Source organism: Rhinolophus hipposideros (genome assembly GCF_964194185.1).
Source record: "Rhinolophus hipposideros genome assembly, chromosome: 10".
NCBI classification, from domain to species: Eukaryota; Metazoa; Chordata; class Mammalia; order Chiroptera; family Rhinolophidae; genus Rhinolophus; species Rhinolophus hipposideros.
This window is the reverse complement of record NC_138056.1, coordinates 55,378,497-55,405,371: the sequence shown is the minus strand read 5'-3', so window position 1 is coordinate 55,405,371 and position 26,875 is coordinate 55,378,497. Positions and strand designations below refer to the sequence as shown.

The 26,875-nt window shown below is 37.4% G+C and overlaps 2 protein-coding genes across 21 annotated transcripts in view; one reads left to right on the top strand and one right to left on the bottom strand.

The window, feature by feature from the left end:
• Positions 1 to 2,896: 2,896 nt before the first annotated feature.
• Positions 2,897 to 19,782, top strand: CCDC90B (coiled-coil domain containing 90B; the record flags this gene model as incomplete). Of its 8 annotated transcripts, none has more annotated exons than XR_013994292.1 (10): positions 2,901 to 3,343; positions 5,296 to 5,415; positions 6,665 to 6,768; positions 10,129 to 10,230; positions 10,882 to 10,923; positions 11,025 to 11,096; positions 11,178 to 11,231; positions 12,744 to 12,858; positions 17,097 to 17,271; positions 17,397 to 17,647. XR_013994292.1 is itself a non-coding variant. In XM_081064053.1 (10 exons), the coding sequence occupies exons 3-10, from the start codon at positions 5,331 to 5,333 to the stop codon at positions 17,150 to 17,152; spliced, it is 630 nt and encodes a 209-aa protein (XP_080920179.1). In that variant the 5' UTR covers positions 3,048 to 3,343; positions 3,615 to 3,666; positions 5,296 to 5,330. The 8 variants fall into 8 exon arrangements, 5 of the variants coding, with proteins under 5 accessions (XP_080920178.1, XP_080920176.1, XP_080920175.1 ...); XM_081064053.1 differs by adding an exon at positions 3,615 to 3,666 and having other exon boundaries at positions 3,048 to 3,343; positions 17,097 to 17,647; XR_013994291.1 differs by lacking the exons at positions 2,901 to 3,343; positions 17,397 to 17,647 and adding exons at positions 3,529 to 3,666; positions 19,232 to 19,782.
• ANKRD42 (ankyrin repeat domain 42) overlaps positions 10,942 to 26,875 on the bottom strand; it is a gene marked incomplete at its 3' end in the record, with an annotated part of 59,944 nt that continues 44,010 nt past the window's right edge. For 3 of the 13 annotated variants that reach the window (XM_081064040.1, XM_081064042.1, XM_081064046.1), the window contains exons 12-13: positions 23,858 to 23,940; positions 12,917 to 13,013 (exon numbers count right to left, since the gene is read on the bottom strand). In XM_081064040.1, the coding sequence (XP_080920166.1) occupies positions 12,917 to 13,013; positions 23,858 to 23,940 (180 nt within the window). Of the gene's footprint in view, positions 11,070 to 12,916; positions 13,014 to 13,484; positions 14,540 to 23,199; positions 23,388 to 23,502; positions 23,941 to 26,875 lie in introns of those variants that run through there. The other 10 variants (XR_013994290.1, XM_081064048.1, XR_013994287.1 and 7 more) reach the window with 7 other exon arrangements.

Here is a 26,875-nt window from a genome sequence, read left to right as displayed (position 1 = left end):
CTCTCTGTACTTCTCCTGCCCTCTGGAGAATATGGGTGTCCCAGGTCCTGAGCTCACTTGATACCCTGTTTCCCTGAAAATGAGATCTAACTCGACAATCAGTTCTAATGCGTCTTTTGGAGCAAAAATTAATATAAGACCCGGTCTTATAGTAAAATAAGACAAGTAACAAAGATTATAGTAAAATAAGACTGGGTCTTATATTAATTTTTGCTCCAAAAGACGCATTAGAGCTGATCGTCCGGCTAGGTCTTATTTTCGGGGTAGTTCCAGTCAGGCTTAGAAAATGATTAAGAATCCAATCATCAATTCCAGAAAGAGAACATGATTGGTCAAGCATTACTTACATGACTGATCAACACTGAGTATTTGTGTTGGAGAGTTTTATAGTAATATAAATAATAACCAGTCTTAATAAATAAAGAGGTATCATTACTTTATTACCATTACTTAATTTAAGGTAAGTAAAAATACTGTGGTCCCACTTACTGGCCTGTATCTTCCAGTGGCTGTGAGCTCCTCCAAACTAGGGATCATATCATTTAACAGAATTATAATCATATTGGAGATACACAGTTGACCCTTGAACAACAGAACTTGAACTGTGTGGGTCCACTTACATCCACATTTTTTTCTTCTTCAGTAAATACAATTGGCTCTTTTATCCTCAGGTTTCACATCAGGGGATTCAACCAACCTTGAACAGAAAACAGTATTTTTGCATTCCCACCTGGGGATTCCCAACCATAGATGAAAAATATTATTTTCAGTCTCTGTTTGGTTAAATCCGTGGACAGGAAGGGCCTACTGTAGAGTCAAAAATTATATACTGATTTTCAACTAGGCAGAGGTCAGAACCCCTAACAAACCCCCTCCGCTCCCTGTTGTTCAAGGGTCAACTATAAATGTGTATGTAATATATATATGAATATAATATATATGAATGTAATATATATATAATATATACATGAATTTTCCTGTCACTAAGATTTTTTTTGGGGGGGTTATGAAGTTACTTTATTTGAAGGAATGGTATAAATGAAAGAACATAAGTAGATGATTGACACAAGATTTATTTTTTTTTAAATATGAGGTATGACCATTAACTTCACGAACTTGCCACTGTGTGCTTACATTGGCAGCACTGTACAAACAGCTCAATGAGGTTTCATAACCTTGGTATATCAGTGTCTCACAGCTGTGTTCATGTCGATGTGTGGCAGTGTCTTGCTGAGTGGCGTTCATTATTGTTGTTGCATGTTTTTGTGTGCTGTTGCAAGAATGTCTGAGCTTGAATTAGAGCAATGAACAAATATTCAATTTCTTGTTAAATTTGGCAAGAGTGGAAGTGAAATCAGGGACATGTTAGTCCAAGTTTATGGGGATAATACCATGAGGAAAATGGCTGTGTACAAACGGATTAAACGTTTTTCTGAGGGGAAAGAACATGTCACTGATGAAGAGAGATCAGGGCAGCCAGTAATGAGCAGAACTGACGAAAACATTGCAAGTGAATCAAAATCATTGGCTGACTATGAGAAGCATAGCAGACCAAGTAAACATCAGGAGAGAAACAGTTAGGAAAATCTTAACTGAAAATCTTCGCATGAGAAAAGTGCATCCAAAAATGGTCCCAAAGGAGCTCTTGCATCACGACAATGCACCAGCTCACAGGGCACTGTCTGTGAGGGAGTTTTTAGCCAGTAAACAAATAATTATATTGGAACACCCTCCCTACTCACCTGATCTGGCCCCCAATGATTTCTTTCTTTACCCAAAGATAAAAGAAATATTGAAAGGAAGACATTTTGATGACATTCAGGACACCAAGGGTAATGACGACAGCTCTGATGGCCAATCCAGAAAAAGAGTTCCAAAATTACTTTGAAGGGTGGACTAGGTGCTGGCGTCGGTGCATAGCTTCTCAAGGGGAGTACTTCACATGTGACTGCAGTGATATTCAGCAATGAGGTATGTAGCACTTGTTCTACAATGAGTTCGTGAACTTAATTGTCAAACCTCACATATTATTAAATTGCTTTCTAAATATATTGTACTAATTTATACTACTGCCAGCAGCGTGAAGTGGCCTTATCTAACTAGGCCCTATCTAACGACATAGTTGCTAACACTGATAATCATCATTTAAAAAAAAAAATCTTTAATGGGCAAAAATGGTACATCTTTATGTTTTGCTTTCTTTAATTAGAGAGATTTATTTATCCTTTCTTTTTTGTTTTCTTCAATTTTTAAACAGCCATTTATATTTCTTCTCCATGAATTATGTGTTAAAGTCTTTGCCGGTAGGAATCAAGTATTGTTCTTTTAATGTGCTTCAGTGCTTAGCATGGTGCTTGTTACAGTAGCTGACACTCACAAAGCTTGGAAAACAAATAGGAAAATCTAGTGGTAACTACTTACATACTTGTGAGAAAAATCAAACCACTGAAAACTAACGATTGTGTATCATTTTAGGACCTATAAAAAATGTGTTAGCCGCACAACTACTGTGCTATTCTCAGCATTTTACTATTTAGAGCAAAGTCTAGAGTAATTCAGATCTGAGAGGAATAAGTGATGAAAATCAGGTCTACCCTAGAAACCGAGGAATTCAGTTTTCCTGCGGAGAGGACTAAACCAACTAAAGTTCGTCCTCCTGTACACCAGAGGGCGAAGCTGCAGAATATGAAGCAGCAAGACTGAGGGGTTCGCTGGACTACATCTCCCAGGTTTCTACGTGAGCCGCCCCCCCCCACCTCCACCTCCCCACACACACACCCCCAACTCCCCACCTCCACCTCCCAATGTTCAGCCGCTGAGGACTTCAGGTCCCAAGTTGCTGTGCGGTTACACGTGACTGTCTCCCATCCACCAAAACGCGCCAGGGCCGCTGGCTACCCACGGTGATCCGGCTGTTAAACATGGTACCTCATTGACAGGAAGCGGGCGCTGGCAGGTTCTCAGACAAGATCTCTTTCTTAGGGCGGTAACAGCGTAGGGTTCGGACGGGGCGGTGGGCGAAGCGGAGCTGCTGTGAACCATACTAGTGAACTGTGGGTCCGTCTGTGAAGAGGCCCACTTTTGCAGAACCGTAGTTCCAGCAGGCCCTGGGAAGGTGTTCTTGCAACCATCCAAAAACTACATTTCCCAGCATCCGCGCGGTGCCAGAACTACCTTTCCCGAGAGCCTGAGCGTGATTCATCCAGGCTTACGCTTCCTCCTGCCCACCGGAAAACTGAGGCTATGTGGAGTCGCGGGGCTTGGCGTCTCCTGCTATCTGAAAGCAGTGGGGACTGCCGGCTTTTCATCCCCTGCGGGCGTGTCTCGCCGGCCTTGCGGAGAGGTGAGAAAGGCCCCGGGTCACCGATGCCTGAGTGCGCTCTAGGGAGGCGATGCTCGTGCCCGCTCGGGCGGGCGGGAGTCCAGGCGCCACGCCCTCCCCCCCGCCTACGCCTGGCCCTGGAGACCCCGCTGCCGGGTGTCTCCCCGGAAGGGCGAGCACTGCGAAGAGGGCCGCCTTCCTCTTCTGAGGGCACGCCTCTGAAGGTCGGGTGCCCACCTGACTCCACCCCGCCGGGCTGCTGTCCGAGCCCTTGTTTGCTTTTCACTGTCAGATACGGCGGATAATCCCCGCCCTGTCGTGCGTCTGTCGGGAGCAGCTGTCAGGTAATGTGTGTCTAGGGAGCCCTGCTTCCTTTGCCTGTTCCACTTTAGACAGTATTGATTGGGTGGGTGCTGGCCCCGAGCGGCGTGCTCCAGGTCACGTGCCTTTATTCCCGCCGTAATTTCGGTAGTCTGCAGTCACGCGGCCGCCGTCCACGACAGCAAAACATGAATGCTGGAACCAACGAGCTAGCGTCCCTGCGTGTCCTGAAGGACGTGTCACTTTATTCTGAGGCGTTTTCAGGATTCCACCTCCAGTGTTTAAACTCGTTAAGGCTGTCCACGGAATAGGCACTTGGGGATAATCTTAGCAGCCTGGTCACCTTGACTCTTCAGTGCCCGGTGAAACGAGCTGACCGGTGCCCACCGTGCGCTGTGCTCTTTTGCTCGTTGCTTCCTTTCTGTTCCCACAGTAAGGCTGCAGTTGTTGAGTCCCCATCCCTAGGACTGCCGGTGAGCCGCCAGGGTCCTTCACAACGTCTTTGGTTACATATTTAGGTGTTTGACTCATACACATGATGAACTTGACAAAAAGGAGGCAGCATTTTTTGAAACCTCTGGGAAGTAACTCGGTCTCGGTCCCAACTTTGTAAACTTGTACTTTGTTTCCATATTCAAAAGTAAACAATATTAAACATTTTTAAAGACTGAGTTTTGAGGTACATGTCATACTGGAAAATACATCATCCTAAGTAAATGATAATGTGTCAACATATTTGTTGAGTTTACCCACCTTGAGTCTGAGTGTTCTTGGAGAAACCGTAAGTGGCCGCTTACTCTTCCGTCATCGGAATTGTTTTATGTTTAGATTTAAAAATATAGACGTATCTGTTTCCTGCCTACTAGTCTATAAAGTCAGTGAAAACATCAGTTACATATGGCTTTCCTCATACCCTGTGCCTTAAAAATTGGGAATTTATCGAAACAGGACATTTCAAAAACGTGAAACTTTTCCTAGGGCTTTTGTATTGACAACAATAAATACCGTAGTCCAGCATTTAAAGTCAAATTCATTGATTGAGTCAACAGTAAAATATTGTGACTCAACTATTAGCCAAGCACTGTTGTAGGTACTAAAGCTACAGTAATGAAAAACAGTCAAGGCCTCGTGGAGCTTATATGCTGGTTCAGAGAGACAAACAGTAAACAAGATAGTTTCAGATGAGAACTGAGAACTATGTAGGAAATAAACTGCAGATATGTAACAGTGGGAGTACAGAATGCTACTTTAGATGAAAATGTAGATATAAAAAATTCTTGTAGCTGTATGAAAGATTTCTGAGCACTGAGGAGAGATGGGCAATTTCTGTTCTCCAATTATTAGAGATGTAACAGCGATATCCAAAGCTTTCGATGTATATTTTTATACTAAGATAACAAACAGAACTTTCTGAATACTAAAAGAAGGAAAAACTTATTGAATGTTTGCTATGCAGGACAATGTTAGAGACTTTTCAGATAAAGGAGTCAAGGGCTCAAAAGAATCAGTTATGGTATCTGAAATTAGAGAATTCCTAAGTAGAAGAGCTGGAACTGTATTATAAATAGATGGGGGAAAAGGCTTTAGAAGCTAATGTGTGTGATGCTCCCATTAGTTAAACTGCAAGATAAAAAATTGTCTTCTCTTTTCAGACTTCTTAACCACCACAACCAAGGAAGGATTTGATATGAGGCGAGTGGACATAACTCCTTTAGAACAAAGGAAATTAACTTTTGATACCCATGCATTGGTTCGGGACTTGGAAACTCATGGTGAGAAACATGGGTACCTTTTGAAAGAAGAAAATTAACACAGTTATAATAAATTACCTAGTCAGGACAATATCACTATTAGAAACAATTAAGAGTCACTATTTAAATATAAATGCCATCCATACAGTGGAATGTTTTACTGTCTTAAAAATGGCATTGCTTGAAGAATATTTACTGATATGAGAAATACTCAAGATATGTTAAGTGAAAATAGCATTATATAAAATTATATGTGTCGAACGATTCCAATTATGTAAAAATGAAAAAACTAGAGTTTCTAGGATGATACTAAAGTCCATGCAAAAGTTCAAGGACAATGTTTAAGAATAGCAAGAAAGGAAAAAAAAGCACAAAAAATTACCGGAGATCAAAACCGTAATTTAAATCATGTGATACCACATGAATAGAAAAGTTGATTAATAGAATAGAATGGGATTTAGAAACACATATATCTATGGGTATAGCAAGCAATAAAGAAGGCATTACAAATTAGGGAAAGGAAGGACTATTCAATAAATGAGATAGGATAACTGATTAGCCATTGGGAAAATATATTAGATCCCCTTACTGAAAAATAAATTCCAGATTGATTAAAAACTAAATGTAAAAAAATGAAAAACTACAAAAATACTAGACTGTAGAATTCTTTAGATTTTTAGAGTAAGGAAGCAAAACATAAAACCCAAAAGCAATGAAAGTGAAGACTGACAGATGTGACTACAGAAATATTTAAATCTATATCAGAGGGGTATCCATAAAGTTAAAAATGTTAGCAACACACATGACGATAAGCCTATTGCTTTAATATACAAAGAGTTCATATGAATCAATGAGAAAGTTCAGCAACTTTATACAAAAATGGGCAAAGGCTATAAACAAACAGCTCACAGAAAAATAAATATAAATAACCAATAAGTATATGTAAAGATGCTTGACCAAATGCCAATTTTAAATACAAATTAAAATAATAATGCAGTACCATTTTTAATGCCAATTATACATTCAAAAATAAATAATAAAGGACTAGTAATATCTAGTGTTGATGCAGACTGGGGAAATGGATCAGTGGGAGTTAAAATTGTACAGTGCTTTTAGAGAGTAATTTAGCATAATCTGTCAAGATTTTAATTGTAAACTTTTTTTAAAAAGAGTGTAACAATTTAAACTATAAGGAAAGTTATTCCAGCTGTCTATTCTGATAAGGATGTGCACTTTTTAAAAAATATAAATACTTATTTGCTGCCTACAGGATTTGACAAAGCACAAGCAGAAACAATTGTATCGGCATTAACCACTTTATCAAATGTCAGCTTGGATACTATCTATAAGGAGATGGTCACTCAAGCTCAACAGGTAATATTTTCATTTTTTCCACTTCTGAGTTTCATTAAACAGTCTTTTTTATCACTGCAACTCAGTCTACCCACTCACCTCCAGAATACACCTACGTCTTCCTTCTTATTCTTTCTACAGAAACCAAAACCAAAACGAAAAACCGTTTCGTGTGAAGTCAGTATCTAGAGAGATGAAGGAGTTAGATAGAATAGTCATAACAGAATTATGGTAACAGAAGGAAATTTTGTCAGTTCTTTCATTGTGTGAAAGTCATGATATGATGGTAGATTGTTAGTGAAACAACTTTTCCTCTATTGAAAGCCCACCACAGAAGGCTAACCCTTCTATATAATAAAAATATTTTACTGCAGTCATGTGTATATGCTGCTTAATTTTCACAAATTTAGAAAGCTGGAAGGGACTTACATACAGGTGGGAAGGACTTCATAAATCACCTGGCTAAGATGCTTTAATTTGATTGGATATACAAATCCTTTAAGTCAAATAATGCCCTTTGTGAGAGGCACAGTGCTGGGGACTTCTCATGCATTATTTAGCCTCTAACAAGATTGAAAAGGAGGTAGAATTATTCTGTTATGCCACTGAAGAGATAATCAGAGAGGTTGAATAATTTGCGAGAGTTGTCATTGTGGTCTATGGACAAAAAGCAATGGTTTTATATAAAGGATAGAACATGCTCAGTGAGTTTAACTGTGGAATAATTCATTGTTTGTCATGAATTCATTACTTTTAAGAATCTGTTGTTTTCCTGTAGTTGTATTTTTTAAATTTTTCATATTTAGGCTTCCTCAGATAAATAATTCACAGCATAAAAATTAGGATTTCCTTCTTATATAAAATTAGAAGCTCTTGCATAAAATTTCATTACGTTAAAGGGCATGAAGGATTGAAAGCTTTTTAAAGATTTTTATGATAATTTCCAATTAGACATTTAGAGTTAAAAGCATTCAACCCCTAGATTTAACTTACCTATAAATTTATGTGTGCATTATTTTAGCTTAATTTATTCAGAATCATAACAGACTACTAAATCCACTAAAGAAAAAGCCAATCATTTAATTAATTCCCCCAAACCTCTGAGCTGTCCAAGAGCTAATGGAGTTACTGACATTTATAATAAAGTAATTTACTGTTAAATCACATTAAGTTTACCTATAATATAAACAGTGGATTAAAACTGTGGTTCAAAAAATTTTTATAGTGTCAGGACCATTTAATCACACATTTCAAAATATAGGATTGGACGTAGGAATATTACTATTATACTATTTTTTTTTTATTACTGGTGTGTAAAATTAAAATTGCACTCCATCCTTGAGCCTGTTCCCCTCGCTGACCCCTCCTCTAGGATAGAATAAGGCACAAAGATGTCATGAAAGATGGGGCTGAGGCTCAGTGACATCAGACAAACAAGCTTTGTACTCCATCACTTCAGGAAGTTCCATACTAATTCAGGTCTGCCCAATCTGAGAATACAGTTAGATTCTGAATTCATTTATAATCTGAATTATATTCATATTCTCTGGTGGCTCCACAATAGTTTCAATGATTACACTTTTAATAGATGTGACTACTTAATACTGTATTATACTTTTCCACTTAAAGTTTTTGAAGATGGACACCTGTGGTGTTTTGTAGACCTTTTTGAGTCACAACCTTTATTTACAGGAGGAAATGGAGATAAAAAGAGGCTATTGGGGTCACAATTACAATTCCTTAGTCTCAGATTCCACAAGAAATCTGTAATTAACTTTTTAACTATTCTCCATGTAATCTCAGTAATAATATTTTATTAAAGATTTAAATAAAGATAACATTATATTTAATGTCTTAGAACTCCTTCATAGTGACATTTTCGGGGGACAGGACTGACAAACCATAGAGCAACTTCTACATGACTTCGGAACTAATTCTCATGAATATTTCAAGGAGAACTGCATAAAATAAAATGAACCCACCCCCAATAATATAGATGAGGGTAAGGGAAGGCATAAGACGCAGGGATATCTATTGTACATAGTAAAAAATACTTTTTTATGATAGTAGTAATATTTAAAGCAAAAGTTCTCCACATCAAAACATTCAAAACATTGCAGTCACACTGTCCTGCTGTAGCCATTAGATCTGTCTCTGGTAATGTTAATAGTAGCTAACATTCTCTGAATGCTAACCATGTGCCCAGTATTATTTTAAGCATTTTATGTGCAGAATCTCATTTAATTCTCAAAACAACTCTAAGGTGTAGTACTATTATTTTCATTTTACTAATGAGGAGGTCAAAGAACTTAAATAACTTGTGCAAAGTCTCACAGTAAATGGCAGTGTTTGGATTCAAACTCAGGTACCCTGACTCCAGAATTCACATTTTTAACCTCTAAGTAACTCTGCCATCTGAGAGTTACTGGAAAAGATTGTGCTTTCCAGACCCTTTGAAAACTGAGTCATTTCTTTGTCATGTGTCTGGAACTGTTACAGCCTGTTTTCTGAAAGTCAAGTCAGTTTTGAAATAGTCTTTCTCATCCATAGTGGTCAGTGGAGGACAACTGAACAACACATTCCTGACCACAAATTGTGACAAAGAAATGGAATTTCCACTAGTGATCGTGTTCCTGTTTGGCCTTTTTTGTTTTGTTTATAAACCCTGTTATAGAGGGTTCTTTTCAAGGTCACACCCTCATCTGCTTTTTCTTTAGGTAAAAAGTGATAAAGGATGAGTCAACAAGCTATCTATTTTAAGAAGTTTAGCGTTCAAAGTTATGTTTTCTTTGTAAAGCTGCCTTAAATCATTTCTACAAAAATGACCTTCCCTAGAAAAGCAAAAGCTTATATATATCTATCAGATGGGGCCAAAGATAGGAAAGATACCCAGGAATTTAAACACCACTAATTATGTTATGCTGACAAGGGTAGTTATTTAAACCATACTTCCTCCTATTTTGTTTTACTACCTGACTTCTGAGTCTTATCCAGTACCCTGGAATTTTCCAATGGTAGAAAATCCCTGAAAATTAAAGCAATAAAAGATAACAAAACCCTTTCCATGTAGGCATTTAAAAAAAAAACGCAACAGTATTTGTTTAGGAGCTCTTAGATGTTAAATAATCATTTTATTGGGATTCTTTCATAAGTGTTTCTAGACATTTATTTCTCTTCACTGGGAAATACTTTTTCTTCCTTGAATGTCCTGTTCCTTTTCATTTTGATATTTCAGATATGTAGGTGTCATATGTTTTGTTTTTTACTTAGCTAAGTGACTATATCTTGTAACATAAGAAACTCTTTAAGTTTCATGAAAACAATTTCATGTAAGGGGATGGCATTCCATAGGTCACTAAGTTATTTTATTTTGTTTTCTAGGAAATAACAGTACAACAGCTAATGGCTCATTTGGACGCCATCAGAAAAGATATGGTCATCCTAGAGAAAAGTGAATTTGCAAATCTGAGGGCAGAGAATGAGGTGATACAAGTTTCAATTTATTACTAATAAAATAACTGATTTCTCAAGTAGCCTACTTGGTGAATAATGGACCAAATAACAATTTTATGTGGTTATTAAATAATTATAAGTTTTTTGATAAAAATATACTATATGTTTAACCATACCTAATCTTTCTATGTATAAAGCATAGTTTCTTGCATAAAGAATAAGAGTTGTATCACAGATGTATAAAAGTCACATACAAAAATCTTTGAGCTCTATTATATAAAATTTTAGCATAACTCATAGTATAATGTTCTCAGAGCTGAAAGTAATGTGGCATTTTCCATTCTATTTGATCTGCACTAATTACATTTGTCACTTAAGAGAAAAATGTGTTTTTGTAATTCAGTCAGAATTTTGTTATCTACCAGCTTAAATATTTTTAAATTTAGAGTATCAATCATTTAAAAAAATAGAATATTGAAACATACATTTTCTAATGTTTTGTTCATAAGAATTATTTTCTGAGTAGGATAAACTATTCTTTTTTGCCTTTAAGTTAAATTCTGTATTAGAAATCCATAGGTTGTCTAATTTTTGCTAATCTAGACTTTCAGATTTTATGAATAAATCATAATATGGGTTTTTGGTTTAATGCCAATTGTATATGATCTTTCTTATACCTAGAAAATGAAAATTGAATTAGAACAAGTTAAACAACAACTGATAGTAAGTGAAACGTTTTTTCCCATTTCAGAATATTTTACTAATTTCAGAACAAATATTCATTTAAAAAAATCACTTTTTAAATATTTTTATTTTCTTTAAAGAATGAAACTAGTCGAATCAGAGCAGATAATAAACTGGACATCAACCTAGAAAGGAGCAGAGTAACAGATATGGTAATGTTCTTTTAACTGTACTTACTTGGTTACATATTCATAGTCTTTTTTGTTAACCTCCTAATGCATCATATCCTTTAGTTTACAGATCAAGAAAAGAAACTTATGGAAGCAACCACAGAATTTACCAGAAAGGTAAGCTAGTATATTTCTCTTTTCTACAGCTCTCATGCCTTGTGTAACTGCTTTTACGTTTATCATTTTATAAGCTTGGACTTTAAAGAGCTTGCGCTATGGAATCGCTGATTGCCTCATAGCCATTAGTTAACCAGCCCTGTGGGGAAAGCTGCCACCCGGTGGATGGTAGTACCTGAGCTGTGACCTCTGAATCAGAATCAAGCTTTCCAAGTAGCATACTTTTTTCAAACTAAATTACTTTGTATTAAAAAGAACTATTTTTTAAAAGACACGGGGTCACAATTAGTATTTAAATAACTGCCTAGATATTTACTGAGTGATTATATATCAGATACTGTTTTATTTGCTTTTCTTCTGTTTATTAATTAATCCTCATATCAGCCTCTTTGAAGCAGGCAGTCTTACTCCCCCTTCATCAATTTAAAAAATGAGGCATAGGGAGGTTAAGGTAACACAGCTAATAAGTGGTAGAGCCTGGTTATGAACCTAAGTTTTAAACCCTATACTCAAAACTACTAGTTACGTCTCAGTAATTCTAAAGTGTAATCATTAATCTTTACAGCATGAGTAAAACCCAGCTTTCTGGCTTAGCCTAGTCCTTTTCTTAAAAATTAAAAGCCATTTGGTCTACATTCTACCAGAAGACACAGCACTTTTTCTTGCTTCTAATTAAATAGAAGGGAAGATCCCATTTGTCCTTCTAAGCACCCTATTCTCTTACTTTTTGGCCAGATAAAGGAGATAAGAAAATTTAAAAATTCTCACAGACAATAGTTTAGTGGTTACCAGAGGGTAAGTGGGGAGGGGGTGGTAGATGAGGGTCAAAGGGATCAAATATATGGTGATGGAAGAACTGGCTCTGAGTAGTAAACACACAATGTGATGTATTACAGAATTATACACCTGAAATCTATGTAACTTTACTAACCATTGTCACCCCAATAAACTGAAAAAAAAAGAAATTGTCACAGCTAATTTCTGAGCTCTAAGTACCATCTTTTCTCTCTTCCTGTCTCTTAGCTCCTATACACGTAGCATTTAGTGTTACCCAACAAGCATTTCTGCCATTTCCTTTGATATTGGTGCCAGTTTATATTATAAACCTGGCTGGGTTTTTTGTTTTGCAACATATATTTAAAGTTTTAACTATGATGTCCCAAGGACTTTATACACATAAAGTGATAGTTCTGTGACTAAACTTTTTGTCTTTATCCTCTTGCAGATTTAGGTCTCATATATCTTACTATGAAACTTTTAGTAGAATTTGCCCAGAATGTGATAACCCTAAGAAATGGCCTCCAAATATCAAAGTAGAAGGAATACTTTTTTGTCAGCTTATAATGTTCATGTTATGGCTCTTTTTTTATATACCAGTTTTTACTGTGTTTCCCCAGTTAAGACTTTGTTAATACATAGTTCGCCCATAAGTAGGGGTTTCTAATACAAGTATTTTTGTCCATAATACATAAGGACAAAATTTAATTGTCTTATTTATTCTTATTTACTTAGGATACCAAAATCAAAAGTATTATTTCAGAGACCAGTAATAAAATTGACACTGAAATTGCATCTTTAAAAACACTAATGGAATCCAACAAGCTTGAGACAATTCGTTATCTTGCAGGTAAGGCTGTGTTTGTCAGAGAAAAGAATTACTGTAATATTTTCAGACCTGTCAGCTCCTACCTCCCAAGGTAACCATGGCTGGCACAGAAGAAAAAACGGAGGAGCTGTAATAGGTTTCGTTTATTGCTTGGTGCCCTGCAGTGTGTGAAGAATCTAAGTTTAAAAGGCAACAAGTTTAGGATATAAGTTTAACAGGCAACTCTGCAACTTATTAACAGGAAAAAGCTTACGGGTATCAAGGATATCAAAGAAATATATAAAAACAAGTACAAAATGATGCAAAGATAAACTGAGTATTCTACAATGAAAAAAATGAAAATTTTATTTTTATTCCTGTGCTCTTCCATAAGGATTTGAGTGGACTTACAGGGAAAATGAACTAAAATAGGTAAAGGTCACTAGAAATAGCAAGCAAATGGGGAAAAAAAATTACCTCCTACCTTGAATCCAACTGCCTGAGCACAGATACTACCCCAAAATTAGACTGTTTGTCCTATACTGAGCACCGTAGTACCATGTGACCTGACTCAATTACAGGGTACCAAGGAGTAGGAAGAAGGCCCTAGCCAAGTAGTACTTCTTTTTTTTTAAAGTAATATATTTTCATTATAAATTTTTCATGTAATTCAAAAATAATAAAAGTAAAAGCCTTCCACTCCCTCCTCGTAGATATTTACTATTAGTAATATGTATCTTTCTAGGCTTTTTCTTCTTTATATAAACATTACAAATTTTTAAAGTAATAACTAGATCATACTGTACAGATTATACCTTTTAAAAATGTAAATGTCTTGAATCTTTCCATATCAATAGACATCTTTTTACTAGAAAGCATAGTACTCCATTGCATGAAATTGCCGTAATTTATTTATCTAAAACTCTACTGACCTTCTGCTTCCAATTTTTCATTATTAAAAACAATAATGCTCTGAACAGCCGTATGTTTCCGTTTGAGTCAACACACACACACACCTGTTTGTGCCCTCGTGCTAGTATTTCTGTATAATAAATTGCTATGCACATCTAAACTTTTAGGTCAAAAAGACATGCACATTTTAAGTTTTTCATACCATTGAACTGTTGTCCAAAATAAAATGGCTGATTTATACCATCGGTGGTTTTCGGGGCAGCCACTAATCATGTTGAAGGGGCAGTAACTCCAGAGCAAAGGGAGGGCCCCCAGGCCTCGGTGATGCACACCTGTCATCTCTTCAACGTGAATGGCTCAGCTTCTCTGTAAACAACTGCGCTTCTGCTAAAGAGGCTTTTGAAGAAAGCGTTCTAAGGCTACAACAGGTTTTCTAACAAAGTCGCAGGAAATGGAGATGAGTTCGATGGTAATGTTCGGGAAATTTCCAAACATCCCAGTTTGGAGTGTTCACTCCCACTTTCAAAATAGATCTCAAAGCAACCAGGTTAGGAATAGCTTCCACTCAGCTTTCTCTAGAGTATTTACCTAAAGAATCAATATCTTACTTTTGAAAGTAAAATCCTTCTGGAAGCATTTTTCTCAGTGTGTTGAGAGATTGTTTCCAGGCGTATCCTCTGGCTCAAATAAATTATAAAAATTCTTAAATAAATAAATTAACTCCTTTTTATCCTCAGTTTGAAGACGGTCACAATCTCCAGAAAGCTTTCAGTTAGCAGTACATACATATACAAGGCTGACTCCAATAGACCTAATGGCAGTGGCAAAAGAAATTAGCAAGTCATTGTTTAGAAAAATACCTTTTCTAAGCTATCTTTTCTTTTTTCATTGAGGATTTGCAACCAACAGTTCTGAAGGCATTTTCTTTCTCCTTCCTTATCCTTTACTGCTGTTGTTACTGCCTTTTAGGAAATCTGAATCCCATACTCTCAGCAGGAAGTTAATGTCATGAGTGGATCCACTGGCCCCTATATCTGAGATGTTGAGATGTTGCCAGTAAGACACTTATCTGAAATTCACATACTGAATTCAATGATGAGTACAAGGAAAAAATACTACTAAAGCCCCAGCATTAAAAATCGTGTTTCCCTTAGAGAAGAAATCCTTATAAAACTAGAAATCTTAATCACTTTGTTGATTTGGTTTCCCAGCATCTATTAGTCGAGGCTGTTAGTTTCAAGTATCGTACTTCCAACTTGAACTAGCTTAGGCAGAATGGGGAATTTCCCGGTTTATATATTGAATTATGGAAGAAGGGCAAAGGTATAGCTTGACCCCAGGGATAATTGGAATCACAACTTAACTTTGTATCCTGTCTCTGAATATCGGCCTCATTTTCTTAAACCAGCTTCCTCTGTGGATTAGAAACATGGCCACCAATGGCTCCCAGACTCATATCATTCCAGTTCCACCAACGAAGTAAAATTACCTCTTGCCTTGGTTCCGGTTCAGAAAATTTTAGGGAAGGGGCTTGAATGGCCCATCTTGAGTCATACCACCCTTTGACCCAGATCACTGTTGCCAAGGAGGCAAGAGCTATAAGATAATGGCAGTTTACATTTAATCTGTACAGTTAATGTGGCAGATTCTCTTCTGGGCAGATAAATAACAAAATCTAAGACAGAGGATGTACTAGGCACATGCTCACCTGAGTATTTTATACATGTATATTAAATATTTACATAAATATTATACACACACATATATAAAGTGTCCTAGACAGGCCATAGAAAATACATATGAAAGCAATTTGGGCTGGTACAATGACAGTCATTGGAAGTAACAGCTGACAACAGAAATGAGGAACTTAAATACAGTTTAACTATTGTCTTGCGTATTATAATAGAGGAGTGGAATTCCTCCTTCCTCACAGTAAAGTGCTCAGTAGCCTAAGACAATTAATCAGCTATCAGGGTTAGCAAAGAATATAACCACCGAGATAGTACTATATGGCTCAAAAAAGGACATATTGAGTCCTTCAGGTGATAAGGGATAAATAAGGATAACAGAATGAGTTTTAAAAACAACAATTTTGGAGTCAGTACATGTAGTGTTGAGTCCTGGTTCCACCACTTGCAGCAATGTAACTTTGGGTTTATTGTCTGTGCAGTGGGAATAGTATCACCAACCTCACAGGGTTTTAATTATGGTTAAATAAGGTAATGTAATGGCTCTGCACCCTGCCTGGAGCATGGTAAATAGCATGACCAGATGGGAGAATGTGTAACTGACCAAGATAAGAAACTTAGTATTATTCTTTCTTCTCAAATGCCCTGTTTCCCTGTGTGTCTTAGAGAGACCTAATCCCATTTCTTAAAATTAAGGAAATGAGGGGGTGGCCAGTTAGCTCAGCTGGTTAGAGCATGGTGCTAATAACACCAAGGTTGCCAGTTTGATCCCCGCGTGGGCCACTGTGAGCTGTGCCCTCCTTAAAAAAAAAAAATTAAGGCAATGACCTTATTAACCAAGTTTCAGTTAGTAATGGGATCAAATAGGATAATGTATAATTAAATTTATACATTAAAATTAGGATAGCTTTATTATGAAAGGCTGTTTCTTGTGTCCTTTTTTAGTCAAGCGATTTTGCTCTTCACTTCAGATTCTCTAGTTTAAAAATGATGGCTCTTTAAACAAACTAGAAACTAGGGAGTCCCCAAATGCCTCACCCGTATTCAGCTTAAGGAGAACACAAAGGTTTTCTGTCAAAATGTAACAAAGCAGGTAGTATATTAGCTGTTAAAGAAACCTGATGCTTGTTATTACACCTTTTCTTCTCAGATTTTTTTAAAAGGGTCTTCATTAAAATTTCATTTTTTATTTGCAGATGTTTAAATTATGAGAAAAATTATTTTTAAATATATTGAAAATGCAATTAAAATTCTTTTCTTATGGATGTCTATTTTACTACCTTAACTAGAATTTTTTAATATACGTAAGGTACTTTTTCACTTATAAGATCTGGAATTAGAGTTCATAATTGTTTAGTGATTATTAATAATGCTAATGGTAATGATGACTTTAAATAGTATAGATTCTAACTGACATAGGACCTACATTTTTAAATTATTGTTATCCTTATCTGGTTTAAAATACAGGAAGCTTTCAAGAATTGGTGTTAATCCTGCCCTAAAGGATATCCTTTATCTTTAGGTTAATTTTCTAGGGAATGGAAAACCTAAGCTAGAAAAATTGGTTGGATTTCCTTTTGGTGTTTGCTCTTCATTTAAATTGAAGATGACATTATTCTGTTTGTCTTTGCAAAATAATCATAAACCCATGACCTGTAACATGGTTTCTTCTGTTCACAGCCTCCGTGTTTACTTGCCTGGCAATAGCATTGGGATTTTATAGAATCTGGAAGTAGCAGTGAAATGACTATATTACGCCCCTAACTGCTGCTGTCGACTTCTTAGAAGCTTCACCAGGATAGATTTACTTTGAACATTGAAAGTTGCAGCAAAACTTAATACAAGATTATTCAAAGTACGTATAGACTAAAAAGAAATGATTTAGACTGAGAAGGTGTATTTTGTCTGTTTATGTGTCTTCATTATGTTGAAAAGCTGCCGTTCAAAACCTGATTAATTTTGTCTTTATCCTTTTGATAGTTCATAGAAACTGAACCAGACTTTTCTTGTGTTTGCCTGAACAACTGTGCAATCATATAGGATTTCTTTGGTATCTGCTGCCTACATACTTTGTTATTTTATTCAACGTTCCTGACAACTATTGCATAATTACCTTTCATATAAAAACAGCAAAGTTGTTTGGAATTTAAAAGTGACTTACTGGAGACTGTTGTGGTTTTTTTTTTTTTGTAATGAACAATAAAACAATAAATTTTAAATTTTAAAATGTGTGTCCTAGTGCAAGTGTATGACACTTACTATGAAATCTGTAGAGTTGCTAAATCTTGAGCCCTGATTATTACATGTATTTTTCAATTTTTTGATTCACAAAAGCCAGTTTATCCCTGCTTCTCAGGAACTCATCTTCAGTTTATTGCACAAAATAATGCTTTCTCTTATGACACTTAAATTCAGCAAACATCTATCTATATATAATTTCTACTCAAGAAAATCATGGAGAAATTCATACTTTTATTTTGTTTTATTGTTATTAGGTGTACATATATATTTTTCCTTATATAATAGTATCTATTAAGTGTATACTTGTAATTTCAAGGAAAGTAAAAATAACTATTTTCAACTCAGACCTTCAGTTTTATCCAGATTAAGAAGTGAAGGCCAGGAAATACTAAACACTACAAAAGATTTCATAAGGCCTTTGCGATAGCTTTAAAAGTTGGATAATCTGTTATTCAATATATTAAAAATAACCCCCTCATTTGTTTAGTTATAAATAGGGAATTTGAAGAACAAAGCAGTCAAAGACTGACCCATATATGGTCCAGTGAGTGAGAATCAGGCTTTCCAACTAAATTTTCTTCAAAGATCTAACTGCTGAGTTGTTTCCAAAACAACTCTATTTTAACATCCTGTTACATTCTGATTCATTTCTATCTCAATCCTCTTACCTAAGAAAATTCTTGGCACATTGTGGGTAAATTTTTACTGGATTCATAAATAAGGGCCAAGAGGTTCCATTGTAACAAACTACAATGCATTTGGTCATTGAATAAATAAGAATGTCTTCTAAGTGCCAGACAACATGCACAAAAGTGAACATGGTTTCGTTCTCATGGAACTGACAACCTTAGTGGAGAAGACAGACAGTAAACAAGTAAATTATTGGTTTAAATTTAAAATGTGCTAAAATATTGAGAGGACATACTTCCTTCATCATGTGAAGGAAGTTCCTTAACACTATCATCAGTCTCCCTCCCCATATCCAACCTGCCTCAGATAAGTGAAGTGAAAGGAGAAGCAAGGTCCAAGCAGCCCAGCCACTTCCTCCCCACTCCTGTTTGAGACCAGCCTGTCTATTCATTCTGACCCTGTGGGATCAGGCTCAGCCTCTGCAGGGGACGACTGCCCTGGTCCAGTGATGCTTGGGGCAGGGTGAATAAGTCTTTCCAATTCTGGGATTCAGTGATAGGAAACTTACTGGACTGAAAATATAAACCATATTCTCCAGTATCAGTTTTATCAATAAATATGGGTACTATTAAGGACTCTATATTGGTTCATTTGTTCATCTCAATTAGATTCACAATCCAGATGGGAAGGAAAGGTCCTATTTATTGGATCTCATCTAACCTCAGCAAATAAAGATGTATATTCCCAGTTCATAACCATTAATTATAAAATAGATCTGCTATTCACTCTAGGGATTCAGCAAGTGAAATGCTTTGCATCCAATAATGGAAGAACAGAGAAATATGATACCTTACCCTATATCCATTATTTCTAGATCCTATCTTTTCCATGGAGACTTCATTTTCGTGTTAGTTACAGGATTTAGATAGATTTTTTTTGTTTAGGGAATGGAAATACCTGAAATGAAGAAAGATGAGAAGATTGTGTTCCCTGTACCTCAAAACTACATCTCTAGGGCCGGCCTGGTGGCTCAGGCGGTTAGAGCTCCGTGCTCCTAACTCTGAAGGCTGCCGGTTCAATTCCCACATGGGCCAGTGGGCTCTCAACCACAATGTTGCTGGTTAGATTCTTCAACTCCTGCAAGGGATGGTGGGCTGCACTCCCTGCAACTAAAATTGAACAGGGCACCTTGAGCTGAGCTGCCACTGAACTTCTGGATGGCTCAGTTGTTTGGAGTGCGTCCTCTCAACCACAAGTTTGCTGGTTCAACTCCCGCAAGGGATGGTGGGCTGCGCCCCCTGCAACTAGAAATGGCAACTGGACCTGGAGCTGAGCTGCGCCCTCCACAACTAAGACTGAAAGGACAACAACTTGAAGCTGAATGGCACCCTCCACAACTAAGACTGAAAGGACAACAACTTGACTTGGAAAAAAGACCTGGAAGTACACACTGTTCCCCAATAAAGTCCTGTTCCCCTTCCCCAATAAAATCTTTAAAAAAAATACATCTCTATTCCTGTACTTTTACCCACTATAAAATAGCTTCTTTTGTGTATGTCTGTTTCCTATATTATGAGTTTCCAGAAGGCCTCTAAGTATATATGAGGTGCTTGTTAAATGCCCATGGAATAAATGATATGAACAAAGTTCAACTGACCTTAATCCAAACTTTTTAATATTTTAAATATTTTATTATGGGTGTACTGAGAACACTAAACCTTTGGGTGTTTTCTGTGCATAGTAAGTCTCTGAGGGGATTAGTTATCTTCACCTTGTTTATGGCACAGACTAGAAATTAACTGGCCCATTACTACTTTGCAGATTATGTAAGGACTAGTCAAGAGTCAGTAAAAACCCTTCACCATATTTGAAAAACAATTCAAAGCTTATAATGCCCAGTTTGTTAATCTTTTAAGACTTTAGATATGTAACATCTTCAATTTTAAATATTTGTTTTAAATATTTTTTAATACAAAAAATGAGGCAGTGGAAAAGGCATCAACACAGATTAGTGATAGTCATTTTATAGAATACCTATTATTGACTGTACAACAGTGAGTATGCTAAAAAATACTCATCAACTCAAAGCAGGTGGTGTCCTCATTTTACAGCTGAAGAAACAAGCTAATCAAAGTTAAGCAACTTGTCAAGGTCACACAGCCGATAAGAGACCCAGACTTTAAATCTCATGTTCTTACTCAACACCCCTGTAACCTCCAAGTTGAGTCCTCTATCTCAAGAGAGGGACAATCTACTGAGGCATGGGGGCAAACACTAGAATTTCTACTTACATCTCTTTATAATATCTTTTTCACTTGTATTTTTGTGTTTCATTAATATAATGTGGCACAGTAAATACATCTTTGGTCTTTGTCCCCAGTTCCTGGCACAGAGCTAAAACCCTTGTAATTTCCTGAGTGATAGAGGTGATAAGAGCTTTTGTTTTCCAGGCACACAGCCCCTGAAATCCTTGGAATCTCTAGAGTGATAAAGAGTGTCTTGTATGCTGAGATAACTGGTGGTTGGGAGCCCCTACATGGCTTCAGAATGGGGACTGGTTGCCAGAAAGACCAAGGCATGATTACGGAGTTGAAACTTTCAGTCTCCCCGACCCCTTACCTCAACCTCCAGGGAGGGGAAAGTAAAGGAGAGGAGCTGGAGGTTGAATTCAATCACCAATGGCCAGCCCCGTGAACTCAGAATACATGGAGGTGCTGGAGGGCAGACACCCAGAGAGGGCCTGCAAGCTCCACCCCCTCTCACTGCATGCCTTGCCCTATGCATCTCTTCCATTTGGCTGTTCCTGAGACACATCCTTTCTAAATAAACTGGTTAATAGTAAGAAAAGTGTTTTCCTGAGTTCTGTGAGTCATTCTAGAACTGAGTGACTGAACCTGAATAGGGTGTTACGGGAAACCCCAAATGTACAGCCGACCAGTCAGAAGTATCAGTGACAACCCGGGATTTGTGAATGGTGTCTAAAGTGGGGGCACTTTTGAGAAACTGAGCCCTTAACTTGTGGAGTCTGACACTAACTCTGCAGTTAGTGACAGAACTGAATTGCTGAACACCTAATTGGTGTCTGGAAAAATCAGACACTTCATTGTTAGTGTTGGAAAACACCACACATAACATGACAGTAATACTTATATGTGATTTTGTAATTAAATACACATAATTTGGGGGTTGTATTACAATTTAGATTTTGCTGCTACAATAAAATGCAAGATAACAGTGGCTTAAATAATACAGAGGTTTATTTCTCTCTTACCTACAATCCAAGTGTAAGCATTCCAGGGCTAACATGTCAGCTCTAAGTGTTGGGGACCAGGCTCCTGCTTACCTTATTGGAATGGTGGTGCCCTCATTCACAAGGTCCAGTCTACAGCCAGAAGAAGGAAGGGGCAGGAGGTGGGCAAACGCTCTCGCCTTAGGGGCATGACCCTGAGGTTATACACATCATTTCTGCTCACACTCTATCGACCGAATCTTGGTATCTTACATTCAATGGAGGCTGGAAAGTAAGACCATATCCTGAGCAGCCACAAGCTCAAGTAAATAAAAGCTGATATTATAGAAAAGGGGAAGAACAGTAATTGGGGGACGACCAGGGAACCTCTGCCCCAAGAGTGCATAGTTCTATTACAACACTCCTCTGGTACTTCCTGCCTCACTGGTAGAGAGAGAGACTATAGAGACGTGGCCTTGAGAAAACTGGAGCAAGTATCACAAACAAACTCTAGTCAGGGTTAGGATTAACTCGAGGGTCACAAGGCTAGAAGGAAACAGTGAGGCCATGAGTCCCAGAAGGTGGAGGAAATGCTGAACTTTGGAATTCCAGTTGTGGGTAAGAAGAATGCAGACTTTGAACTTGCTTTGTTAAGATTAGAATCCTGACTTCACATTGCTGTGTGATTCTGGGCACATTATTTACTCTCCATGTATAAAATGTATGTATCACAGAGCTGTTATGAGAATTGAGGGAATATCTGTCAAGGACTTGGCACAGATCTCACACATAGAAGTGCCCAATAAACGTTGACAACTATTATTACGATAGCATGAAAGCCTATTGGAAACCACAGAGAAACTAATAATAATGACTAGAAAGGTTATCAAAAGGATTTTAACACTTGCTTACAGGCCTTTAGCGAGCTTATACTGGTCTTAGCAATCACATTCACTCACATCAGAGCTAACTGGTTCTGATGATACTGGGTCAAAATGGCCTTTTGCATCCATATAAGTAAGGTACATGCCAGGGCCTGGAGGGTGGGCAGTCTAGTGTATGGCAAGAAGACTGCTGCCGGCAAAGCCCAAAGCTAGCAATCAGATCTTCAGAGGGAGGAAGGATCTGGATAACTGCCCCAAGAGAGTAACAAATCTTTCCCAGGTTAAGGAGGAGGGGGGTGGGTAGGAAAAGGGAGGAATTGAAGTCATAACTGAAATGAAACGCTGTGGTTGTTTTTGGTCAGCAAAGTCAAGGGGGAAAAGGGAAGAAACAATAATAAAACCATGTGTTTTTTCTGTCCAATCTCTGTATTCCTTATAGAGCTTGTAAGACAGAACAATGGTTGAATTCTAAAGCAGATAATTTAAATGAGTATTCTTTGCAAGCACACATTATTTTCTGGAGGGGGGGGAACAGGACTTTACTGGGGAACAGTGTGTACTTCCAGGACTTTTTTTCCAAGTCAAGTTGTTGTCCTTCAATCTTAGTTGTGTAGGGTGCCGTTCAGCTTCAAGTTGTTGTCCTTTCAGTCTTAGTTGTGGAGGGCGCAGCTCAGCTCCAGGTCCAGTTGCCGTTGCTAATTGCAGGGGGCACAGCCCACCATCCATTGAGGGAGTTGAGAAATCGAACTGGCAACCTTGTGGTTGAGAGCCCACTGGCCCATGTGGGAATCGAACGGGCAGCCTTCAGAGTTAGGAGCACGGGGCTCCAACTGCCTGAGCCACCGGGCTGGCCCACATTATTATTATTATTTTTTTTTTTTCCTTTTAAAATCAACTCTCATGAGTGAAATATTTGGTGGTTATTGTAAAGGTGTCCTTTTCTAAAACTTGCTGGTCTTATGTTCCATTTTTTCCCAAGTCCAGATGCTTTTTAAAAGTCAAGTCATTTGAAAGTAAAACGAAAACCCATATCCACACTAGTAGTAATAAATAGTACTCTTAGAAAGTAAAAAAAATAATTCTATTATGAAACCACAATTTTTAAATAATTTTTAATGTCTAGAATAATTTTTAATATCTAGAATTGGATTTCTTTTGATTAAGACTACTGTATTATATTTCAAAGCTTATGTGAATATTTGCAAAATTAATACTCATAAATCTAGAATCTTGACTTGCCTACATAAATACATAAGAGTGTATTAAGAAGGGGAGTACAACTGAGTCCATGGAATTTTAACAATCCCTTTGATATTATGTAACATGTTTCTGCCTTCAGAATTGGAGTAATAGCATATCAGAGTAATCCTGAGAAGAGTTTATATAAACATTTATATCAATTTTTTAAATAAAAGAGAAAAATCAGGTTTATTTAAAGTTATTTCAGTGATTAGTACCTTCTCACAAAAACTCCCCCAGAAGACACTTTTTTCTTCACTCCCCTCTTCTCTTTGCTTGACTCACGAGAACAGTCATCTTCCTACAAACAAAGGAAGAACCAAGTAAGATTTCTATCTTAGACACATTTTCTTCTTTCTACACTGTCTGTTCCAAAATAAAAGAACTTAATGATACTAATATTTTCAACTCTGAATTAAATTTCTATTAGGATTTTGAATAAATAAATTCTTAAAACTGAAGTATCAGTGCATCATATTGTGCTAATTCATAAGTCTGGGAGGCACCTTGAGAAAGAAACCATGTAGTACTTTCCCTACGTAATAGATCCCCAAAAGAGAACATCTTGTTATTTTTGCTTCTGTCTTAGACTAACATTTCCCAACATGTTGCTAACTGAAATGCAAACTATTAGAATGCCATATTCTGGATTCTTTGCAAGCCCCACATGCTAGAGGCCATATTTCCTGGCTCCTCCTCTCCCTCCTCTGTATTCACACACCATCCCTCTGCTGCTCTTGTCTCATGTTCCACTCTGTCCTCCCATCCACTGTTTCTGAGTATTTCTTACCCGTCATGGCATTGCCAGGATCTAGCACAGAAGTTTCACTCAATAAATGCTATGGGAAGGAGCAAGAGAGACTGGAAACACAGGGGACGCTCACCGGATGTTAATCATCTTTGAACAATGCTTCCAGTGCAAAATGCTCTGCACCTGGTCAGGCAGGACAGATCTGAATGCAGACGCTCCGGGAACAGCACGAGGCACATGTCCACAGGGAGAGCCCATGACTGGAGTTAGCATTCCCCAGGTGTTCCTGCCACACCTTCACTAACCAGGTCAGCCAGCTTAACTCAAGTGGTAGTGTTACGAACATGGTAGTAAGCTGCCATTCTCCCAACACCACCTGACAAAACCACAGGTCTGTTCCCTCCCCTCTCTCAGCTGCAATTTGAGAGATGACTAGATAGCGAATCTGGTAGCCCTCCCTTAGAGTGTTGCAATGCACTGGTGAGCACAGGGAAATACAGATAGTCTCTTCCCTTGAAAAAGCATACCAACTAATCTAAAGACCAGTAACAACAAACTTTTCATTGGGACTTGGCATATGGTGCCTGTATTTCATACTTTGCATATAAAACAAGGTGAAGTAGGAAGTGTTACCACTATTTTATAGATGTCAGCAGAAGTCAAAGAGGTTAAACAACTTCCCCAAAGGTCACAAAACTAATTAAATGGTAGGATTCAAATCTAAATTTTGTCTGACGCCAAAGTTCATGTTATAACCATTCCTCAATCCTGTGTTCCAGCAAAAAAGAAAACACACCTAACAACAACAAAAAGCATGCTTACACTTTCAGTTCGTACAACTGTCCTGTATATACTATACTGCAGGTATTCAAAACGGAGTAAGATCTGGTCCCTACTCAGGAGTCTGGGGTGGAGTAGCAGAAATAAGAGAAAGTGCTCAATTCAGGGGGTTGTTCAGATCATTAGGGGACAGAGATGTAGAGATGTCCATGAAAGAAAAACACTGAGGTAGGGCAGGATTTTAACCTCATCCAACTATATGAAATTAGAAAAAGAACACAAAAAATGTAGGAAAAGAGAGGTAGCTACTGGTCAGGTAGCCAATTTTCTAGGGCTTAACAGAATTACAAGAAACAGTAATATTTATTTTCCTTTACTTTTCACATATATTAACGCCAAAAAGAGGTTTTATAAAATTCAAAATACCTAGAAATGACTACATACCAAAGCCGCTACTAACACTAAATATGTAACTTCTTCCATCAAACAAAACCTTACGAGTATAACTACTTCAAAAGAAAATACGTGCTTAGCACTCAACAGGCCTCTAGTGTTTGTTGAAAATTCCAAACTTTCAAATTCCAGAAATTCCTGCATTTGGGAATACTTTTCACCAAAATTACTCATTTCTTCACCACAAATTAGACAGAGCAACAAATTTCGCCCTAATATGTGTTTTCTCCTAAACTCAGCGACAGAGAACTATTGAGACAGTGAATATATGAATTATGGTGCCTCGGCACCAAAAGCAATTCTCGGGGTAAATGCAGTCTAGTACTGCAACAAAATTAAACAACTCCTGTGTGAAAATGTATTTTAAATAAAAACCAGTATTTTTTGTTCTGAAACAATTTACAGTTTTGAGGAAGTGATGAATAATACTATACATAAAACTGTTGACAGAGGTTGTGTATCTCCAAATTATTACTGGGTATATGGAATTCTTTTTTAAAAATTCCATGCAAACCGAGAAATTCTGGGAAGCATATGAAGTCAAAGGAGATAAATCCCACCTTCCTGATTACTAGAACAGATTCTTGTGTCAAAACAGTAGAGACAGAGAGATCACAAACGTCTAGAACTTCTGTAGCCTAAAAGCTCAGCTTGGATAAGCTCACTCAAGCGCTCCAATTGCTCCAAGGACCATTACAGGTTCATAGGCTAAAATGTCAAAGGACAGAGAGAAGCCCAGCAGAGATCATAGCAAAATCCCACCCAGTTCCATGAAAGTAGAAAACAAGGGTAAGTTCAACATGAAAGTAAGCATAGACTATTACCAGTTTGGGTTGGCCATTCTTGATTAGCAAACGTGGCCCAATGCACTGAACCAATGACTTCCTGAATGACACTACTTTGGGAGATCTGCCGGATATAAAGTCCTTGGCACTGAGCCCAACACAAAACAAGTACTCAGCAACTTGTTGGTGACGATGAAGATGTTATTAGTTAGATGACCTCATGGAACTTGAATTTCGGTACTGTGGGTAACGTTGGTACCCAATTAAACTACAATACAAATAATGAAGTGCCATCAGAACAGTACAAAGTGCCTGGTAAAAGGAGGAGAGACCATAGGCGGTCGGGGGATTAGGTCAGGTTTGACAAACGAGATGGTTCTTGGAGGATTTTGAGGGGCAGAGTTGATAGAGAGCCTTCAGGGCATATGGACAAAATGAACAAGGGCTTGGTGGAGGGGCAAGTTCAG